This window comes from Tupaia chinensis, unplaced genomic scaffold (assembly GCF_000334495.1).
Source record: "Tupaia chinensis unplaced genomic scaffold, TupChi_1.0 Scaffold149383_1, whole genome shotgun sequence".
Classification (NCBI taxonomy): domain Eukaryota; kingdom Metazoa; phylum Chordata; class Mammalia; order Scandentia; family Tupaiidae; genus Tupaia; species Tupaia belangeri.
The window spans coordinates 3,506,698-3,529,843 of NW_006209227.1; the positions used below are offsets into that span (position 1 = coordinate 3,506,698).

The 23,146-nt window shown below is 48.2% G+C and overlaps 1 protein-coding gene across 1 annotated transcript in view; it reads left to right on the forward strand.

Annotated features, from left to right (window-relative positions):
- Positions 1 to 23,146, forward strand: part of TRPM8 (transient receptor potential cation channel subfamily M member 8) — a 148,066-nt gene that overhangs the window by 88,624 nt on the left and 36,296 nt on the right. Inside the window, exons 19-24 of the mRNA XM_006171163.2 lie at positions 1,873 to 1,985; positions 2,366 to 2,582; positions 10,145 to 10,236; positions 11,460 to 11,601; positions 12,938 to 13,109; positions 18,360 to 18,537. Of these exons, the coding sequence (XP_006171225.2) occupies positions 1,873 to 1,985; positions 2,366 to 2,582; positions 10,145 to 10,236; positions 11,460 to 11,601; positions 12,938 to 13,109; positions 18,360 to 18,537 (914 nt within the window). The remainder of the gene's footprint in view (positions 1 to 1,872; positions 1,986 to 2,365; positions 2,583 to 10,144; positions 10,237 to 11,459; positions 11,602 to 12,937; positions 13,110 to 18,359; positions 18,538 to 23,146) is intronic.

A 23,146-nucleotide genomic window follows, 5' to 3' on the forward strand; every position in this document is an offset into this window, starting at 1 on the left:
AGACAAAGCACTGTGAGTTGCGCGAGCCAGCCCAGAAGTTTTCTGCGGGTGATTTAAAGGCACAGCAGTTTGCGCCTGGTGTCTCAGGTTGCAGAGAGGAGCCTTTTTACCCACAATTCCAGCTGGAGGGCTGTGGATGGGAGAAGGGGGAGGGAAGAGGTGGAGGGACTCACACTGGTCTACACATCGCCCCACTTTCTGATGAGAACTCAGGAGCTCAGAGAGGTTCTGGAGCGGCCCCCTAGGTTGCACCGCTAGGAGGTAGCAGTGCTGGGATTCGATCTCATGCCGAGTGCTGCTTTATGAATATTCCATTACATGATATGGCCAACCAGTAGCAAAGTGCTCATGAACAAAATCCATTTGTTTCTGCCCCTGAGTGGGGTTAAGCGAGAGCAGTGATCACACCAAGGAGCGGGGAGAGAAGGGCCGTGCTGCTGCTTGGCCTCTGCTGCAGGACAGAGGGTGGAAGTGAGGCCGGCTCAGGGCCAGGCTGAGCCGGGAGTCTGGGCTACTTGCTGAGGCAGGCTGCATCTGCTCAGGGCTTCTTGGAAGCCCAGATTCCACTTTGAATCAGGCCCTGGAAAAGCTGACTGATGCTTCTGTCCGGAAGGCTCAGTCACATGCCCGGTCACCGATGTTCGCTGCAAATCCCAGGACCAGGCCCCCAGGGCCACCCAGCTGGCCTAACCAGGGAGCTCACTTCCTAGAGCTGAGCTGCTGTTTGGGATCACAGTGTTCCTTGTGATCACAGAAGCCACCCCAGTGCCATCCATTTCTGTGACTGGGTGCCTAATGCAGCCGCTTGCTGGCCTGGCGTGTGCCTCAGGATTATTGGAGTGAGGTGGACTGCGGGGCCTACCCCTAGAAGCAGACCCAAAATGAGGACTCGGATGCAGGTTGCTGGTTCTGGTGGGGAGCCTAGGAAGCACATGAGAAGGCCCTGAGACGGGGAGGGTGAGGCAGATGTGGCTGGGAGGGAGGAGGTGCCACTAGGGCAGCTGGGGCTGGCCCCTGGGACTTCTGCAAACCCTGTGGAGCCTGCTTCGGGCTGCCTTTTTGGGCATGAGGCACCTGCCAACCGCAGTGTGCTCCTTGTGGAGGCTGCTTCTGGGGCTCCAGCCCGCCCCTGTGAGCAAAGGTCTGCCTGGCCTGGGAGATAGCTGCAGGGGCTCACGGGAGAACCCATTCTCCTCTTGGGGGAAGGGCAGGCGCCCACAGTGCCCCAGGACACACCCACTCCCACCTGCTTGGCAGGCTGTGCTTGGAGAACTGTGGGTCTTCTGATGTGGTCGGGCCGTTCTCACCTGTTAGCACTTAGAGGTGTGAGTTTTCAAATTTCTGCCTTATGGGAAGCCCCTCCTGCCCCGTCTTTAGGGGCTGGTACACTCAGGGGGAGCTCTCTCATGCACTTCAGCTTGAATTGATGTCCACACAGCAGCAGCCTCACCCGTCCCGACTTCCCTTTAGTTTCCTGACAAGAGTGTCACCTGTCTGCCTCTAGGAATGAGTCCTCGGGGACCAGGCAGTGCTGACTGTTCCTGCAAATTCATGGTCACTGAAGAAGAATGGGCTAGAAAAAGACTTGTTTAAGCTTATGTAATAAACATTAGCGTTGATTAAAAATGCATAGGGTTACTGAATTTGGACTCACGCAACCTCTATTTTCATTTATGTAACCCACCTTAGAAAGGAACTTCGAATCTAACGATTTGAAATTGTTTGATTATAGTTCCTTAGAATCCAGATAACTTATGTTAAAGTTAGGATATTAATTCGGAGTCATGTTTTGGGGGGAGAGTTGGGAGCTGGGAAGGAAGGTGGCACGCCATCCCGCGCATAATTGCATTCTTTGTCTCTGTTTTCCTGCAGAACTTTCTTTCCAAGCAATGGTATGGAGAGATTTCCAGAGACACCAAGAATTGGAAGATTATTCTCTGTCTGTTCATTATACCCTTGGTGGGCTGTGGCTTTGTGTCGTTTAGGTATGAACGGAGGCTCATAGTCGTGTGTGCCCGTGTGTATGTGTGTGTATACTTGCACCTGTGTGTGAGCTCTGTGTAAATGAGCCTTACGACATTCATGTACCACTGTATTTGTTCTCTTACCTTCCCTGGCCTTCCTGGGGTTTAATTTCAAACAAAGACAGGTGGGGCCGTGTCTCCCTATCCAAGGCAGAATTAGGATTCATCCACTGTGGCATGCCGAGGACTGAATTCTGTCTGGGTCAGCCTGAGGACACAGTGGGGCCTCCCTTCTGCCAGCCAGGGCCTGCTCGGCGTCTGTTTGGAAGAGGTCGCCGTGTTTACAGTGGCGCCGTCAGGTGCTGGGCAGAAGCTGACGGCCCTCTTGCCTCTCGGTGCAGGAAGAAGCCCATCGACAAGCACAAGAGGGTGCTGTGGCACTATGTGGCCTTCTTCACGTCCCCGTTCGTGGTCTTCTCCTGGAACGTGGTCTTCTACATCGCCTTCCTCCTGCTCTTCGCCTACGTGCTGCTCATGGACTTCCACTCGGTGCCGCACACCCCGGAGCTGGTGCTCTACGCGCTGGTCTTCGTCCTGTTCTGCGATGAAGTGAGACAGGTAGGTGGCTCCACCACGGGGGCCGCCTCCATTCCTAAGTGGGCGGCATCTTCCTGAAAACAGGAGAAGCTGCTTCTGAAGTGCAAAAGTCAGTATTTTCCCAAACAAGTGCTCCCATTAGACAGTGGCTCAGGAGCAGGACGTTGCATTTCTGGACTCTTAGCAATCCAGTGCGATCTCCCCCCTCGCTAATTGATGCTAACTGGTGGAGAAGTGTGAGTCAGGGATGGGAATGTGTTCAAAGGAGAAGAGAGGCCTGGGGCTGCACACCCACTTCATCTTCAGCAGTGGTTTGTGTTCCTGCCGTCACCTCCCCAGGCGGGCAGTGTGACGAGCAGCAGGCGAGCAGGGAGGACTTTGGAGCCGCCAAGAGCATCTTAACCACCAGCATCAGAGTGACAATGCTCTCAAGTCAGATAAGCCCCTGTGGAGTTCAGAGATTTGGTGTCAATTATTCATGGTGCTTTTCTGCAGTTTTTTGGGATCACTTCCGTGGGCATCCTCTCTCCACCGCTGAACCCAGAAATTGAGCTCAGACCTCACACGTAGCAGGCGCTTAGTCATTGTTGAAGAAATCTATTCAACGGTGAAGGATGGCTCTCTCCCTAACTGTGGAGAAAACCATTCCGGAAGAGCCCACAGCCTTGGAAGTTTACTCCTTCTTTGAGAACCACTGATGCCCTCTTTTGTTGTCCCTTTTGTGCTGGAAATACATTGATTGAGCAGGGGTGTGGTTGGCACCCACAGTGTACAAGCTACCTGCTATGCACAATTAGAGATTTGGAGGGCAGCAATGTGTTCTTGGCCTTACAAAGGCTCTGACTAGTGGAAGAATTCCGAATTGACTTAGACTGTCATGCCAACTCTGGTGGACTTTTTTTTTTTCTTTTTATGCATGTGCTCACCAGAGAGAGCCACAGAGATAGGCAGAGAGAGAGAGAGTAAGAGAGAGCACCTTTAGTGGGGCATGGTCAACCACTATCCCTTCTCCTCCGTTGTGTTGGGATTACGGATGGGCACACACAAACCAGTGTGTTTTTAAGCCACCAGGGCTAAGATTTAGACCACACAGCTGGCCACAGATTAAGGGACTTGACCCCTTAATTGTCAGGCTGCAGACCAGTCCTACGATTTTTTTTGTAATTGTCAGAGGGCGCGTGTGCTTCACACACACACACACACAGAGACAGAGAGAAGCACCCCTCAAATGGGGTGTGGTCATACCACAATCCCTTCTCCTTCATTTCTCCATTCTGTTGGGATTTTGGGCACATACACATGTCTGGTGTGTTTTTCAAGCTGCTGGGGCTCATATTCGAACCACAGTCAGTCACATAGGATCCACCCCTTTAGCCCTAGGCTAAAGTAGAATATATTGTGTGTGTGGTTTCCAGGCGTCCCGGGTTGAGAAAGATTCTGTGGGTCTGTCTAGACCCACAGGAGAGTATCTGAACCAGTTCGCATTGTCTTTCATGGGGGAGTGGTGGGAGTCCAGGCACTATATGCCCTGTATCTGCCTTCTTTTGTTTAGAAGGATGGAGGTGCAGATGGGGGAGTGTGGAGAGGCACTGCTGGGGTGGAGGTGGAGGAAGAATAAGCTCGATGACACACACTAGGGTTGAACATGGCAAGGCTGTCAGCCTTCTGTCTACCAGTGATTCCTCCAGGGCAAGGTCCTGCCCATGTGCAGAAGATTTGTTATTTCAGGTCGGCCTCATCAGGCCATGCCTCCGTGTTAGGCCATGGTGACAAAGCACCATTGACTGGTGGCTTCGATTACAGAAGTTCATTGTTTCAGTTCTGGAGGCCAGATCTGAGATCAGGATGTCGCAGATGGTTCCTTCTGAAGACTGTGAAGGAGACCCTGTCTCAGGCCTCTGCCCTAGTTTGCTGGTCGGCTGGCATCTTTGCCATTCCTCAGCTTGTTGATGTGTCATGCTGATCCCTACCTCACACCCATATGGCATTCTCCCTGTGTGCATTTCTGTCCACACATCCCCCATTTAGATCAGTATGACTTCATCTTTACTTCATGAGTTACACTGTCAATGACCCTCCTAGTGAGGTCACATTTGGAGGTAATGGGGTTTAGGACTTTAATGCATGAGTTTGGGGGACACAGTTAAACCCATAACATCTTCTGTATGATCTCTCCCTCTTGGCCTCCATCCTTCACTTCCTAGTACTCTTTCTCTCTTTGTGACTGACAGCAAGAGATGAAAGGCCGAGGGAGGTTTAACATGTGGAACAGGGTGGCCCCTGGGGACAGTGAGGAAGCTGGGGAACAAGCACTACAAAGAGCCCCCCACATTGCGCTGCAGGCACTGACTCAGCATGCAGGCGGGTTCTGGACCTTGGCGTCTTCCCTTCCACCACTTCATTCATGGTGCACACATTACTGAGTAAAGGACAGCATTCCCAATTCAGCTTTGGCAGAAGGGCGAAGGTAGAGGACATGCAGGCCAGAGGGGTGGGCACCCCCTTTCATCCCCTCTGGGAGTCACAACCATGTCTGTCCTAGGAATGGGGGAGGTGCCAGAGGATCTCGACTAGAAGTCTGTGGAAGTCGGCAGGGCTGGAGGGCAGCCCACCTGCTCCAGGCAGGCCTAGTGCTGACATAGCCAACTCACTGTGGGGAAAGGCAGCTGGAACCTCCAGGGTCCTGTGGGTCTCAATGGGCCTGGGGTTTTGCATTGCCCACATGCCACCGAGTTCTGTGGGCTTCAGTGGACACAAGAGGGGAGGCAGGCAGTTTACCCGGCAAGAGTGGGGTGCAGGTACTTGAGCTGTGCACTTCGGGCTCTGGGTCCTTCATTTCAGGGACCAGCCTGAACGTGCTCCATCTTGAATGTGGCTCCTGAGCAGAATCAAGAAGAAGAAATTCATAGCCCAGTGGGGAAACAGCCATGAGCACAGAGAGGTACAGAGAGAGAGAGATGGGGAGAGGGAGAGAGAGAGAGAGAGGGAGGGAGGGAGAGAGAGAATAAGAAAGAGAAGGAAGGAGAGGAAAGGAGGGAGGGGAGCCGGTGAGCTGGACTTGCAGAGGACCAATGTGGCAGTCCCTAATTTCTTTCTTTTTTTTTGGAGAGGTTTTCGCTATAGGGCACGCGTGCTCGCCAGACAGAGAGAGACATAGAGACAGAAAGTGAGAAATCACCCCCCAGGGGGGATGGCCATGCTGCAATCCCTTCTCCTCCATTCTCCTCTTAGGATCCTGGGCACGCACGCACACGCGCCTGGCATGAGTTTTAAGCCACCGGGTCCTGGACGTGAACCGCGGTTGACTATGTGGGAGTCCAGTGACATAGCCATTACGCTAACTGCTGGTTCCCAACAGTCCCTAATTTCTTTAAGCTTCCAGCTGCTGATCCTCACAGGGGCAATTTCCTGTGGTGAGAGGCGGCTTAGGGAAACGAGATGGGCCATGTCACGGCTGCCCCAGGATTTCTCATCTTGCATCAGCCCGGCGGGTAGCCCCCCGCGTTGCCCCGGTTTCCAGCACATATTCTGTTGTTGCAGAGTTGCATGATGAAAATGCTGTGACGGAGACGTTCATTTCTTACTCCTCTTTCATCCTCAGAGGCTAACCCAGGAATTGGTATTTGACGTGTGCGCGCGTGTGTGTGTGTGTGTGTGTGTGTGTGTGTGTGTGTAATGAGTGAGTGGACAAGGCAGGGTCGTTCTAATTCAACCCGAGAGCTGCATTCCCTGGGGTAGCCAGGTGGAGGCTCATCAGACCAGAGCTGGGAGCTGGCCAGGAGCCCTGCCGACATCCCTGGCATGGCGGTGCTCACAGCTGCTGAGGCCTCTTCTTGGAATGACTGGTAAAAACCTGAAGGTCCTTTTCCTGCGTCTTCCCACCCCTCAATTGTTTCTCCCCCATCCTGTCTCTGTCCCTGCCTCTGTCCCTGCCTCCCATCACACGGGGACCCGGAGGCTGTCACTAGAGTCCAGGTGTTTTCTAGTTCCTTCAGGGATCCAGGGGAGCCAGGGCGCTTGGGGAGAGAACTGACTCTGGGCCACTTTGGAGGGCAGAGCTCGGGCTGGCCGGAGGTGCGGGGAGACACGTCTGGCTTCAGCCAAGAACTTGGTTGGTGCGGTTTTTGTTTCAGCTGTTATTTATTGAGCAGGTGCTATGTGTCAATAAACAGCACCTGCTAGGTGCTAGCCTAGATGTAATGTACAAAAAGAGACACATCTCTGTCCTTACGGAGACTCCACTGTGTGGAGATGATCGCCATGGTACTTTTGGGGCTTTCCAGGACAGAAGATGAGCGGCACAAGGAAGAGACAGAGACAAGTCACCCTCCTGAGGGAATGGCCTTTCCCTCCATTCTCCTCTTGGGATTTTGGGCATGCACACACACGTGCCTGGCATGAGTTTCAAGCTGCTGGTTCTGGGACTCAAACTGCAGTCGGCCATGTGGGAGTCTAGAACCCTGACCACTATACCACCTGCTGGCCCCTCTCTACTTCCTTTTTAAGAGGTATCTTTGAATGGTCCAGTTTTAATTCAGCCATTCTGCATATGGAACCGACAGTCTGGGGAGCACCTGTACTTAGGGTTAGCAATGTGTATCGGCCCGGCTCCTCCCTTCGAGGTCTTTGCCAGCTTCAAAGCTCTGATTCTTCTTCTTCTTCTGGTTTTTCTTTTTTTAATTTTTTAATTTTTTTTTAAATTTTTTTTTTTTCCTGAAGCTCTGATTCTTCTGATTCCGAAGTCTGTGAGCCAGTCTGCAGGACATATCCTGGGAAATACTGGTTGTTAAAAGAATCCGACGCTTGGGGGCGCTGTTTCTCTTCCTGAGTGCAGGCTTGTGCGTTTGTAGTTACTGAATGTGGTCGGTTTCCCCTGAGACGCAGCCCTGCCGGCCTGGTGTTGTCCTCATTAACCTAGCTCACACTTGTTAGGGGAAGAGACCAAGCAGGATGATAGCTATTTTAGATTGTGTCTGGGTGTCAAAAAACCACGCTCCATGGTGTCTGCCTCTGCCCCTTGCACCAGGAATCCTGTGCAGAGGCAGTCAGTGGTGCAAATACACCTACTTTTGCTTCTGGCAAAGAGGTATTGTGGATGTTTATTTAAAAGGGATGCATTGTATGATGCCTTCCCGGAGAGCACTCTTCAGTCTTGAGGCTGAATCCCAAATCCAGGGAGATAGGATGAAATATGGTCCTGGTATTGCCTAAATAAGGCTGACCTCTGATGTTCTGCTTAGAGAAAAGGTGTCTTTTCATTTAAAAAAGCTTTCTCCTTGCAGTGGTATCTTGGATCTCAGAATCAATCTATTTAAGATTTAGGAAGTCTCCTGTCATGCACACTGGACTTCTGAAATCATGTGGGCCGAGGTTGGGCCAGGGCTGTGCAGATTGCCCATGTGGGCCGAGGTTGGGCCAGGGCTGTGCAGATTGCCCATGTGGGCCCTGTATCACCGACCAGAGATCTAAAGCAAGGAACAGAGGTAGGGTCTGCCCCAGACACCCTCGTCTTGCCAGGCACTGGAAGAGCAAATGGATGTTGGTGGGCAGTCCTTGCAGGTGGTACTAGCCTCCCCCAGGGATCCTGCCTTGATTTCTTCGCAGTAGAACGTAGTCCATGAAAGCTGCTTAAGCTTGGCAGAAACCACCATTTCATAATGCCCTTGCCCCCTTTGTCCACCCCCACTGCTATTTACATTTATAAACAAAAGTTTGAGAAGTTGATGACGTATCTTGAATCTTGTCCACGTCTGAGATCTCTCTGGATGTGTGATGGGGGATAAGAGAGTGAAGAAGAGTCAGGACCGTGGGACCCACCGTGCTGGGCAATGCCTTAGCCTCTCTAGGGTCTAGTCTCGCTGCAAAGCAGGAAATGCAACGGCGGATGTCACATGGACCATTCTGGTGAGTGTCCGCAGCACAGCCGGAAAGCGTCGCCATGTCCCATGGCTGACACCTTGCCAGTGTGGCCTGCTGGTTCCTTCATCGCACTCAGGAACTACAGGCTTGTCTCCACCCCAGCCCCCACCCATTCCACTTTAAGCATGTCTGACATCTTTCCCATGGAACGAATCATGTGGGCCGAGGTTGGGCCAGGGCTGTGCAGATTGCCCATGTGGGCCGAGGTTGGGCCAGGGCTGTGCAGATTGCCGGGTATCTCCCTGTATCACCGACCAGAGATCTAAAGCAAGGAACAGAGGTAGGGTCTGCCCCAGACACCCTCGTCTTGCCAGGCACTGGAAGAGCAAATGGATGTTGGTGGGCAGTCCTTGCAGGTGGTACTAGCCTCCCCCAGGGATCCTGCCTTGATTTCTTCGCAGTAGAACGTAGTCCATGAAAGCTGCTTAAGCTTGGCAGAAACCACCATTTCATAATGCCCTTGCCCCCTTTGTCCACCCCCACTGCTATTTACATTTATAAACAAAAGTTTGAGAAGTTGATGACGTATCTTGAATCTTGTCCACGTCTGAGATCTCTCTGGATGTGTGATGGGGGATAAGAGAGTGAAGAAGAGTCAGGACCGTGGGACCCACCGTGCTGGGCAATGCCTTAGCCTCTCTAGGGTCTAGTCTCGCTGCAAAGCAGGAAATGCAACGGCGGATGTCACATGGACCATTCTGGTGAGTGTCCGCAGCACAGCCGGAAAGCGTCGCCATGTCCCATGGCTGACACCTTGCCAGTGTGGCCTGCTGGTTCCTTCATCGCACTCAGGAACTACAGGCTTGTCTCCACCCCAGCCCCCACCCATTCCACTTTAAGCATGTCTGACATCTTTCCCATGGAACGAGGGGTTCCTTGAGGCTCAGCATTGCAGCGAGTCCACCGTCTTTGTGTCCCAGGGCCGGGCATGGGTTTGGAAAGCCCTGGGCTCCTGGTAAATGTATTTCAGGTGGATGGGAAAGTCAAGGGTTAGACGAACACCCTGGAATTATCCAGGCCCAGTGTATGGACCGCCGAGATGCCATCCAGAGACCATCTTCTAATGGACAACCCTTTCTTTTTGTCTCAGTGTCCGCCCGCGTACTTTCTTCTAAGAAACCGTGACTAACACACACCCTCATGAGAGGGTCCCACAGGCACACTGCTCCTGCCCATCACTTCTGTGGCCGTATCCGTCCTCCCAGACACAGCACAGCCGCTGTGGGCAAATAGCTTAAAAACAGGTTTCTTTTAACCAGTGGCTTTACTGCCGCATGTCAGTAATGTTGCCATGCACTCCCCAGTCTCAGCGACGACTGTGCAGAGCCCAGCCTATCCCACTGTACATGGCAGCCAGACTCTCCCCTGGCCTGCTGGGTCCTTCTCACTCTCTGAGGGCTTGGCTGGAAAGGGCAGTAAGGACCACAAGTCCTTTTTCTTGACTTTGCCAGGACCACAAGTCGCCAGAATGGTCAGCGTACAGTCTACCCTCCTGTCCCCCAGAACTGCACAGGCCTGCAGTAGGGCCCCCTTGGCGAATGGAAGAACGAGCGGGCACTTCATCGGCTCCAAAGGGGCCTGGGGAAAGTGCAGGTGTTCAAGGTCTGGGGGAGGTTGCTGGTTCCAGGCTGCTGATGCCCTCTCTGTCCCCTTCCTTGCTGCAGTGGTACATGAATGGGGTGAGTTATTTCACCGACCTGTGGAACGTCATGGACACCCTGGGCCTCTTTTACTTCATTGCGGGAATTGTATTCCGGTAAGCAGTCCTCAGCACTCCCCCAAGCTCAGGTGTCTTGGCTCAAAAGTGGAGAAGCGCTCGTGGGCATCTGCAGTCCATGGGGTGTCTGTTGCTTCCTTAATTTGGTTTCTCATTGGAGATGATGGCAAAGGGCCATGGTCTCTGCCCTTAGCGAGGCAGCCTGGGAGGCAAATCCCCATGTCTCTTCCCCTCCTGGTGATCTGTAATTACTAAGGGCGCCTCTTGTTTTTCTCTTCATTCTTATAGACTTTTAGGAGAGAGGATGAGAGAGTGAGAGTCGAGGATGACGGGGCTGGCAGATACTGTACAGTGTTGTTTAGTTTTGGTCCACACAGTCCAAAATGTGCTCCACTGTGCCATGAATGCTGGCCATGGGCCTTCCTCTCCAGTTTCAAGCATATTTCCTCATCCTAGAGCCAGAGCTTGTGACTGGAAAAACCAATGCAAAATTACCATCCAGGGCAAAAAGCAATGTGCACCCCATGTGGTGGAGTGGGGTACGCCCCTGTCTGTGGTCAGTGCCTGCATCCTTCAGGCCACCTTCCCTGAATCGCCCCGAGATAAGGCTGGCAGTCACACCTGAGCAGCACGCATGTTGCCCCTGTGCAGAGAAGCTGGACTATTCTTCTTTCCAGCCAGGAGGAGTGAGTGCTCACTCTCTGATTGGAACGGGATAAGAAACTCAGTGTCCTCCCCCAAATAACCCTCCTTTCTGCTTGGGCTCCAGGACCCAGCATTTGAATCACAGTTGGTTGGATATGATTTCTAGAGCATTCTATGACATTCACTGAACACATGAGTAGATGGCTAGTTAATCAAATGGTCTGGTGTGCACGAGGTGCCTTTCATTAGGGGATAGCTGAGTGGGTCAAGTGCCAAGTGACTGCGCTAGGCTGAGAATGGACACAGTTGCAGAAGCCTGGTGAGCCAAGAGGTTAGCGATGGTGTGGTTATCCCTGCAGTGGTCTTTGAGGATGAGGAACTATAGAGGCGGGAACCTCTGAGAGCTGTTCTGTGCCATGTCCTGGCTTCTGCGTCCTTCTGTGTTCTTGCCGAGTGCACGAGAGCAGGAGCCTGCAGTGGGTGGTGTCCCTGGCTTGTTTACACTCCCTCCACCTCCCAGTTCTTGGCTGTTTCTTGATACGTGATTATTCTTAACAATAAAACTTGGAAATGTTTTTGTCAGCATCTCACAAATTCTGTTCCCCTTCTTTTCATAGGCTCCACTCTTCTAATAAGAGCTCTTTGTATTCTGGACGAGTCATTTTCTGCCTGGATTACATTATATTCACCCTGAGGTTGATCCACATTTTCACCGTAAGCAGAAATTTGGGACCCAAGATTATAATGTTGCAGAGGATGGTAAGAGTCAAGACTACCTATAGTCATCATTTTTCCTGCTATATCCAGACTTCTTATAATTAAAAAAAAAAGTTTTTGTATTTTTTTTCCTGTGGGAGAGAGAAAGAGAGAGAGACAGAAAGACAGACACCCTTTCCCCACAGTGGTGTCTCCATGCCATGATCTATCCTGTCTCAGCCAGAGCAGATCAAAGGCACACATGCACACCAGAGGGTTCAGGGAGGCCCTAGGATATGACCCCAAACCTTTCCCATGTGGTTCCATCATTACTGCTCCATCACCACTTGGCCCTTATGTTCCTTTGGTGACCAACAGGAGGATCCTCTCCCTCAAGTGACTGTTGTGTTTCACAGTCAGTAAGTTTGCTTTCTTTGATGTGTTTTCTTCAGGGGCTTCCCCCAGCTTAAAATTTAACAATGGCTGTGAGGAGCATGCTGTGCCATTCAGTGTGTTGCTCACAAATATCCTTATGTAGATTCTACACTTCACAGTGTGCATTCATGGTGTCTTAGCAGCTTGCTAAGAGCCTAGGCAGGGAGGGAATTCATACCAATTTAATAGAAATGGACAGTCCAGGGAGGTGAATATGTTCGTCTAGAGACAAGCAGTGAGCTCAATGCAGGGTGCGGTTGGAACCGATTTCATATACACATGTAACTTAGATGTAAGGAAAACACTACAGACTTGTTCCATGCATATAATGGAAAGAGAGTTACGTATTGACAATCCTGCTTTCCTAAGCTTGTTTTCCAGATGACCCAAAGCTTCACTATTTCTGCCTTTAAATCAGATGGGTGTTGGATTAGCTCATCTGAAATTTCCTTTCCAACCCTGAGGTTCTTTGAGTTTGTGGTTTTAATTCAAAGCATATCTGAGGCAACTAGTCACCATGAAGTCATGCTATGTGTGCAAAAAATTAAAAGAAAATTAAACCATTCATTCTTGTTTATAGGGCCAGCTTTTATTTTTCTAAGATCCTCCAACTATAGAAATAATTGAGGAGTTTTTTAAAAATGTGAGCATTATGAAGTACAGAGACAAGGAGCCCTCCAGACTTACGTCCCTTGTTGGTCATGACTGGGCTTTCACCTAGGCCGCTGCTGTTGTAGAGCTGGTTTGTAGACCAGCAGCAAGGACGCATCACTGAGTTCTAGTTCTGGAGAACACATATTCTAAGACCCAAGGTGATGGTAGCCATTTTTTAAATTAGAGAGTGAAGACTGGGTGACTTAGATTTTCAGGGCCCTTCTCCATGGTCAACTGAAAGTGGTGAGGCTGAGTGAACAGTGGGCCATGGGCACAGCCCTGACTCCATTCCAATGTCTTCCCTTGACAGCTGATCGATGTGTTCTTCTTCCTATTCCTCTTCGCGGTGTGGATGGTGGCCTTTGGTGTGGCCAGGCAAGGGATCCTCAGGCAAAATGAGCATCGTTGGAGGTGGATATTCCGCTCTGTCATCTATGAGCCCTACCTGGCTATGTTTGGCCAGGTGCCCAGTGATGTGGACGGTAAGCCCTACCCAGCTTAAGTGGAGACAGGACTGGGAGGAGACAATGACTTCCCAAACCAACCTCCAGGGCTGACCCTTAGAATACACCTTCAGAAGCACTCAGCTGAAATTGGACCTGGCACTGTGCATTGAAAATGAATCCCTCAAAATCTTTGTCCTAAGCAAGCTTTTGCATCAATCTTATAGACCTGTGCCCAGCATTTCGCTTTTTTAAAAAAAATATTTAGTTACAGTCATTCGCTATGAATAATCAACACAGTATACAAAATGAGATTTTTCATCCAGAATACACTGTGTATTGGCTCAATCAAGGATATTACCATACATGTTATCATCAACGAATAATTTTCTACTTCTTGTTTCTTATATATTTTGCTGTTTCCCCCCTTGATTCCCTACCTTTCACCCTCTGCCAATTCCCTGCACCCCCCCCTTCTCCCACAGTGTCTCTAGTATGTAGTTATTTTCCATGCCTTTTTCCCCCCACATTTTATTGATTCATTAAAGATTGTAATTAATTTTAAAACTTTCAATAGCATGCACAGCTGATATATACATATCTATGAATGCATATCTGACCTTAGGCATAAACCTCAGTGAGTGAAGTGAACATACTGTAAAGTAGCACCTTGTTGGGGCTATATAGCTTACTGCATTCATCAAGTAGGTATTACTAGGTATTTTTTAATGCATGTTTTTATTTCAAGAAAAAAAATTTTAGTTTTTAATAGATCAAAATGAAAAAATGTTAAGAGAAATTTGCTTAAAACTTAAAGCCAGAAAAAAGGTTAAAATTCAGTTCAAATAGTAGGTAGATGAACCTATCAACAGTTCAAGAGAAGACAAAAATCCTTAAAAATGAAAATCAAAGCATTGAAGAAAATTAGTAGTGTTTTAGTCCAAAATAAAAAAAAATAATTCTATTTCACTAGTTCAGACTCATGTAATTAATCTGTCTTCTATTAAATTTACAGTGTTACTGTGGTCTGATCTTTCCATTTAAACTCTGGAAGTTAGCATTCAATTCCGGACTTGTCCTTACCATTAGGCTGGCCATTCTCTTGGTTGTTTTTTGTATTTTTATTTCTGTGTGTCTGACTTTAGTTTTCCTCATGTAAGCGCCCCCTTCAGCACTTCTTGGAGAGTTGGTCTGGTGTTGGTAAATTCTTTCAGGTTTTGCTTATCTGAGAATGTTTTTGTCTTTTTTCCCCATATGAAGGATAATCTTGCTGGGTATAGTATTTTTGGTTGAAATTATTTTTCACTTAACATTTTGAATATATTTTCCCATTCTTTCCTTGATCTCATTGTTTCTTAAGCGCCCCCTTCAGCACTTCTTGGAGAGTTGGTCTGGTGTTGGTAAATTCTTTCAGGTTTTGCTTATCTGAGAATGTTTTTGTCTTTTTTCCCCATATGAAGGATAATCTTGCTGGGTATAGTATTTTTGGTTGAAATTATTTTTCACTTAACATTTTGAATATATTTTCCCATTCTTTCCTTGATCTCATTGTTTCTGATGACAGGTCCGATGTTAGACTTATGGGATAGCCTTTGAAAGCAACTTGACATTTCTCTCTTGCCAAATTAATTTCTTATCTCTGCCTGTGGTTTTGGTAAATCTGGCTATGATGTGCCTGGGGGAAGATCTTCTTGGGTTGATTCTACGTGGGGTTCTTTGTATTTCTTGGGTCTGGATCTTTGAGTGCCTCCCTAGGTTTGGAAAGTTTTCTTCCAGGATTTCATGGAATAGATTATCAATGCCCTTATTAGTTTCTTCACCTTCTGGGATACCGATGATCCAGAAGTGTGGGTATTTAATGGTATATAGTACTACTTCTATGTTATTCTCATTTTTTGGGTTATTTTCTGTCTTTTTGGTGAATTTTTCTAGGTCAGAGGTTCTCTCTTCTACATCTGAGATTCGATGTAATCTGCTTTTGATATTTTCAAAGGAAGTTTAGATTTTCTGTATTACAGCCTTCTTCTCTAACAATTCCATTTGATTCTTTTTTATGGTGTGTATCTCCTCTTTCAGATTGTGCAAGAATTTCCGTATGTCCTGGAACTCAGTGTCTCTTTTCTCCTTCATCTATTGGAGTTCGTTGTCTCTCTTCTCTTGCATCTCTGTTAGCTTTGTCACTATGAATATTTTAAATTATTTATCTGACATTTCCATGAGTTCCCTTGTATTGTTTGTGGAGGAAGAGGAGCTATTCTTTTCCCTCAGAGGAGAGATCCTTTCTTGGTTTCTCATATTTCGTGTGGCTTTGCAGTGGTTTCTGGTCATCTGATGGATTCTATGTTTTTCCTAGTTTTTGGAGTTAAATTTGAGCATTCAGAGGAATGCAGGAGGAGGTGACCTGCAGTGTCTAAACAGTATCTTTTTCTCCCTTTGCACTGCTGATTCAATGAACTTTTAAGATTCATGCCCTTTCACAGATAAATGGAAAAGGAAGAAAATGTGGGATAAAAGTATGCAGATATTTGGGTACTGAGCACATAGACCTGTCTAGAAAGTCAGTGTGTGGAGGCTGAGCAGAAAAGTGAGAAAGGTAAAAAGAAAAAGAAAAGGAATAGGAAAAAAAAAAAGACAAAAAAACAAAACAAAACAAAAACAAACAAAAAAACCCAAGAGAAAAACAATAAAAAAAGAAGAACTTTTTTTGTCAAAAAATGAAAATTTGGGGGGGCACTCAGAACTCAAACATATATGGCTACTGATTGGCTTGTCCTATGGAGACAGGGGGAAAGGTAGGAATTAGCAAGACAAAAGAGCAGCAGAGAGCTAAGAAGTTTAAAATTTTAAAAAATAATTAAAAATGAGAGAGAGATGGAGACAGAGAGTCAGAGAATACATAGGGTGCTCTAATGGCTTTTGGCTAGATGCGGGGACAGGAGAGCAAAGTCGGGCAGAGAGTCTTTGGTGGTCGTAATCCCCCAGCATTTCAATTTTAAAAATGTTTTTTAATATAACATTCCTTCTGTTTTCAACTGCAATGTCATAAGTGAGAGCAGTAAAATTCGCTACTTTAGAGGGGAGTCGTATGTGCCTACATAACAGAGTGACTGGGTGCCCTTTTATTTTATTGTTTTTATTTTCTTTTTTAAAAAATGATCTATTTAATTCAATTTGTTATTATTATTATTATTTAATTTGACCAAAGACAGAGAGAGAAAGAAAGGGAAAGTGAGAAAGCAAGTCACCAGGTCTGGGACTCAAACCACGGTTGGCCATGTAGGAATCCAGCTCCTTTAACCATCGTGCCACCTGCTGGCCCTGTTATTATTATTATTTTCATTGCAAAAGCAAGTGTACTAGAGAGAGAAAGAGAAGAAACCCCCATCGGGCTTGGTTTTCTCTTTTCCTCTATTTCTCCATCCCATCAGAATTCTGGGTGTGTGCACTTGAGCCTGGCATGTCACCACCAGGGCTGGGACTTGCATCATAAGTTGGCCATGTGGGATCTGGCTTGCTCTGCCTAGTTGCTTGCTATGGGCCAGCCCACCCATTTGTTTTAAAAGCAATATTGAAAGATTTATGTTAGAACCTGGAATGAACCGACATCAGCTGCCTTTAGCTAGGTGTCGGAGGCACGTGAGCAGAACATAGAGGGCTGGCTTCCATCTGCCCACAGCCAGTGCACGTGAGGGAAGCATGGGGCAAATGGAAACTGGGGCGCTGTGACTGGACCGCCGGAAGCATCCCTGTGATCTGGCCATGGCTATGGCTTGGCTTTTCCTGTGCCACACGATAAACGATCCTGATGGTTTTTCTGAGCCAGGGCCTGCCCCTGTGGTCCTGTCTCTCAGTTCCCTGCTGTTTTCTCTCTTATCCTTGTGGTGTCATATGGACTCGCTGGCCCTGCCTGTTGTGGCCTCTTCCCAGATCATAGGAACAGCTCTTCTTCCTTGTGGCCAGGCACCTTATTCCCAACCCTCATGCTGCACCTGGCATTTCACATGAGCAGATGAACTTTGTCCCCGTGACAACACTCCATGCTGGTGGTTTTATTCCGTGTGGGGCAGCACACAGGGTGGCAGGTGGGTTTAGCCACTAATGCACCGTGTGCTCTGGGGAGAGACTTCACCCTCCTGCTCTCTATTATATCATGGGAAAACCGACATGACACTCTCCTTGCGGGCATCGCACTGATGGACAACCTTGCACGCACACTTGGAGGAGGGTCCCTGGCCAGAGCGTCTCTCAGAGGCCAGATGTTCCTGTCCACTCCCCAACCCCCAGCCCCACTGAGGTGTCTCAGGTGCATGCCAACATAGCCATATGAAAGTCCTCATTCTCCCTTCCAGCATCGGCCTTCCTCCAAGTCCTCCACGCTAGGGTCTGTCAACGCAGTCTACACAGCTGTGCATATCAGACACCCTAATGTCGATCTTGGTACCTCCCCTGATTTCATCCCTCACATTCACTTCAGCAACTAGTTTTGGTGACTTCATCTCCTAAATGGTTTTGGAATCCAAAGGCTTTTTCCCATCCCCAATGCCACCACCCAAGCCCTCATCACTTGCCTGCCCGACTCTTAGTCACAGCCTCTGTTATGTCACCCTCCTTGGGCTCTTCCCAACCTGCCCCATCAGAACAGGGCAATCCTCTGATAAAGAGCACCCCATGTGTTGTTTTTCCACTTGAAACAGTTTCTATTGTTTTTAGTATAAAGACTTAAAGAGCTAGCACGTCTGACCAGTGCACATCGTTGTTTCCACGGAAGTTTCAAACCCGCCTTCCACCCCCCAGACCTTTGCACATGTGGTTACCTCTGCCGGGGTGCTCTGGGCACTCACCCTCCCCATCGGCTCACGTACTGGCTCCTGGTTATCCTTCTGCTCCTATTCAGAAACCCTTCCTTCTTGGGGAAACTGTTCCTGAGTTGCCCCTGTCTGTGGCACAGAGCCCCTGGTGCATGTCCTGCTTAGCATTTCTCTCAGGCTGAAACTTTGAGCTGTGGCTGCTGGAGGAGGCAGGAAGGAAGGAGGCAGGGAGCTCCTGAGGGTAAGGCCGTGCCTGCTTCCTTTTATCGTGGTCACAGCGAAGCCCCTGGTTCCTAGTAGCTGATTAGTGAGCACTAACTGAGGGATGAGCAGGTGATCCTAAGGGTCTCACCTTGTCTGGATGAAGCACCTGAGACAGTGCTCCAGCAGACCACACTCATCATCTCCTGTCCCCCAGGAGGCTGTAGCCCTCACCCTTCCAGAGGGTCCTCACTTTGCTTCTTGAATTTTTCATCCTCAGGTACCACCTATGACTTTGCCCACTGCACCTTCACTGGAAACGAGTCCAAGCCTCTGTGTGTGGAGCTGGATGAGCACAACCTGCCCCGGTTCCCCGAGTGGATCACCATCCCCCTGGTCTGCATCTACATGCTTTCCACCAACATCCTGCTGGTCAACCTGCTGGTCGCCATGTTCGGGTGTGTGCTCAGTCATATGCTCACTGGATGTCTTCCCTGTGAGCAGAGCAGCCAAGGTCCTGCCCTTGGGGAGCTTAGATGAGAGGTCTTCAGGTGACCGGTGGTCTGGAGGAGGCGGGAGCCTTCGAGGGACCATGATAATAATACAGCCTGTCCCTAAAAGCTGTGCCTTAAGTTTATCTCACACCAAAGGCCGGCACCTGCAGCCTCCTCCAGTAAGTCCGGGCTGTGATTTCGTATCCACGTTGCAGTCTCCTCAGTGCAGTCCCCATGATGTTGGCAGATGGTTCCTGAAATGTTCAGCTCATAACCAAGGTGTCTTGGTTTTTATGAGACTCTAGAATTGAAAGGACTCTGACTTCAGTTAGTTGCTCTTTTAAACATTTTAGATAAAATACAAATAAAAGAGAGGAGTCCAGGGGATGATTCTCCTTTGGGGCTCATGTTGAATAATGTTAAGGGGAATAGTGTGGTGATTCTAAAATATTTTTATTGGCTTTGACAATTCTCCTTAATGTATTTAGAATTTTTATTTTTCATTTCTTCATCTTTCTTAGGAGGGTTTCAAAAGGGTCCCATGTGGTAGTTGCAGTGGGAGACTCAGTTTTACACTGCTTCTTTAAGCTAGATAGTCATTTTAAGTATAAAAATTCTAGTGCAGACATGCTATTTACAAGCAAATATCCACATTTAAGAAATTATTTGTTAAACCTTGGGATGGAAGAGAACTCTAGTCAAAACTGAAACCCAGAAGCTATGAATGAAAAGATAAGCACATTTGATTTCACAAAATAATTTAAGGTAAATGATATTTTAAATGAAGACAAAGGATGAATGGAATTGGGAAAACGTTTGTGATGCAAACAAGGGCTTTTCATTCCTAATATAAAAAGAGCTCCTGCAAACTTATAAGAGAAAGATGACCCCATAGAAAAATTGTCAGAGAAAACAAGTGAGCTATTCAGAGAAGGAAAATTCTTTTTTTTTTTTTTTTTTTGAGAGAGATTTTTGCTATAGGGCATGTGTGCTCACCGGAGTGACAGAAAGCAAGAAATCACCTCCCAGGGGAATAACCACACAGCAATTCCTTCTCCTCCATTCTCCTCTCAGGATTTGCAGCACACACTCATACATGCCCAGCATGAGTGTTTAAGCCGCCATGTCTGGGACTCAAACTGTGGTCGATTGTGTGCGAGTCTAGTGATGTAACCATCTGCTGGTCCCTAGAGAAGGAAACTTCTGATGGCTAATAAAACACAACTGTGTGGATAGGAAAGGTCAGATTAAAACAAGGAGATGCTGGTTTCGAACTTATCAGGTGAATAGTTGTTAACTGGAGTCTTTGGTGTTGGGATAAATCTGGGAGATAGGCCTTACTGATGGGAATGTGACTTACTTCTAACTGGAAAGTGACTTGAAAATAGTTAGTCAAAGGAAAAACAACCTTTGACCCAACTCTCTCACCCCTGGGAACCTATCCTTGTGACATGTACAAAGATGCTTCTCGGAGCAGCGCTTGGCATTTCAACAAGACAATGGCTGCATCAAGTATGTTATAGCCATCTTACGGAATATTCCACAGCCCTTGCAAAGATAAAATTAGACCTATGTTTATTGACTTGGAAGGATATTTTTTTAAGTATGAAAAATCAATTGCAGACTAATTTTATGGTATAATACTGTTTTCTAATAACAAACAAGAACTTAAAAAGAATTGAGTACCTATTTCGCCTGTCACAATGGCCACACATTACTTACATAATGTAGAAAAGAAAATAAGAAAAAGTCTATGGTCGCATAGAGCCCTAAGATTCTGAGATGCAGGAGGCTACAGATGAGGGTCACCTGCCTTTGCTGGTCGGTGGCCTCCCTCTGAGCAGCCCTGGGTGTGGGTGTGTGCCTCTGAGAACATCTCATACCACAGGGGCTGCACAGTGAGCAGCCATCTGGTCTCTGCTGTCCAGAGAGGTTTTCCTCCGGTCTGCTCTCTCTGCTGTGGCCAGAGTGAGGTTTCTAAAATGTCACTTCTCTGCTTCACATTCTGGAAGGACTTTGGGATTTCCCCAGAGCTTTCAGGGTAAATTTCAGGCTTCTCAGCTTTTCTGCAAGGCGATCTGTGGCCTGGCTTTTGAACACATCTCGAAGCTTCTCCCCTGCTATCTGTCCCTCCTGTTTGTCCTTACACAGGTGACCTGTCATGCCTGATGATTTTGCATGTGCTTGTCTCTCTGTGTGGGTTACCTGTCCCATCCTGACCTCCTTCTGATTGGTCCCTGCTTGCCCTTTAAGGAGCTGGGCATTGCCTTTGGCCGAGTGGTCCCTGATGCCCTCTCTGCTGTGTGCAGAGAATCCTCAGGTCTCCCAAGCTTTCTCCTCTTGCACAGTAACCACCCTCTCTCCTGGACAGTGCACTCTGCACAGGGACACTGTACCCATGACCTCAGTGCCTGGGGCTTTGCAGGTTTATTTGATGAGAGGAAAGCATGGAGCACTTGCCTGTGTTTAGTTCCTTTTTCGGTACTGGCCATGAACTGTCCTGTTTGCAGAGAAGCACCAACCGAGAGTAGCAGGCCAGCTAGGCATTCAGCACGTCCGTCCTGAATAGGTACCCATGCCGTGGAGCTGATTATTCCCACAGGACCTTAGAGTGATTGCGTCACCCTCTCCCTCCCCACCAGTGACTGGTGACCAGGGAGAGACTCAGGAATCCAGGAGCCAGTCTGACTCAGGCAGCCCGATGCTGCCACAATGTCCAGATGTTTCCGAGTGTCAGAGGGGCCCGAGGTCTGAGCTGTGAGAGAGAGGCAATAGGTAGGAGGGGAGTCTGCGTCCACGTCAGGGGAAGGAAGCAGGGGCGAGGAGGAAATGGGATGGCTTCTGTGCTGTTTCACAGTGATTAAAATCCTATTCCTTCTCTTTGAACACTGGATAGCTCCTGTAAAAACTGATCACTAAATATGTCCACAGAAGGAGTCTGCATCCACGTCAGGGAAAGGAAGAGCTGGATTCATTCCCACACTCGAAGCAGGGGCCAGGAGGAAATGGGATGGCTTCTGTGCTGTTTCACAGTGATTAAAATCCTATTCCTTCTCTTTGAACACTGGATAGCTCCTGTAAAAACTGATCACTAAATATGTCCACAGAAATTCAACAAAAAGGCAACAGCTTCCACGCTGTGACCTTCAAGTCCCACCAACTCCGTGAATCTCAGTGAGGCACATTCTAGGATGTCATTGAGAGCTTTTCTCAGTCGGTGTGCTATGAGCTGCTCCCAAAGGCTGTTCACAAGAACTCTCTCCTCTTGAGCTTGAATTCTCATGTCCCATTTCTGAGTAACTATCAGGAAATGAGAGAATTTGGAGCTGAGAGGGACAAGAACTCAACCCGCCTTCTTCCAGTTCGGGAGGTGAAAGTCCGGCAGCTTGGTGTTGGTGGGCTTAGCTCAGGGCTCTTCCCTACAAGGCCCATCCCATTATACCACGCCCACAGTGGCCCCTGCCGGTGCTTACGTGTGCCAACCTGGACACATCTCTTTCCTTGGGGGGTGTCTTAGGTCAGTTGGGGCTTACCCAAGAGACCTTTTCATGTTATTACCTGTCCGGAAATTTGAGAGCAGCTAGCGATAGCCCCATGGTGATCCTTGTTTAAACTCGGGAACGCAATTTCTGATCTTTGTTAAAGTTATTTGGGAATTAGTCTGTGAGAAGATAGCCCCAGGCAGTGACCCCTGGCTGGCACCACATCAAAATAGTCATTGAAGAGCTTACCCATGGCAATGGCAGCCTTATCAACTGCACTGCAAGCATGCCCTGGGGAGTGCCAAGGAGTATCGGAGTGCTCTCAGGATGGCGTTTACCAGTGAAAGGAAAGGAATGGAAACATCTGTGATATTCTACATTCAACTTAGTGATCACAGGCTCTGTGTGGCTTCTCAGAAGCAGGATATGAATGTAAAGTCAGGAAATGACTCCAGGTTGTCTTAACTGGAGCTATGGTGCTTGCAGGTATCTTGGCTTGGAGAGAAAGTCACCCTGTGAAGCTCTATAAAGGACTCATCGAAAGATCTTCCAGAATAACTTCTAAGAACAATTATTTAAAAAAAAATCTTAGGACCTATGCATGTTTACTATAAATATACAGAAAAGTAGAAAGAAGAAAATAATCACTTGGCATAAACTAAGGTTTTGGGTGCTACCTCCGTGGTCTCAGGGAGACTACTGGAATAGGGTGAGAAGAATAAAACTAAGAAAAAACCAGCAACAGCTAATATTCACCAACGCTTCGTCATGCTAGGCACAGGTCTGAGTGCTCGGTAGGTGCTACCTCATTTAATTGTTCCTCGTTTTTGGGTAGGTGCAGCCTTATTATCATCCTACGGGTGAGGGGTCAGAGGCTGAGAGAGATTAAGTCCCTGCTGCTAAGGGAAGGGATGACATGTAGACATATTAATATAATATAGTATGATTAATGCAATAAACAGCATGAAAAGGCTGTCTAGGGAGGAAAGAGTTACTGTGAGTGAATATTGAGGATGAGCTGAGGATCAGCAGAGGTTACCGAGGGGGTGTTTGCTCAGCATGTTGGTAGGGGAGAGAAGTAGGGAGGCAAG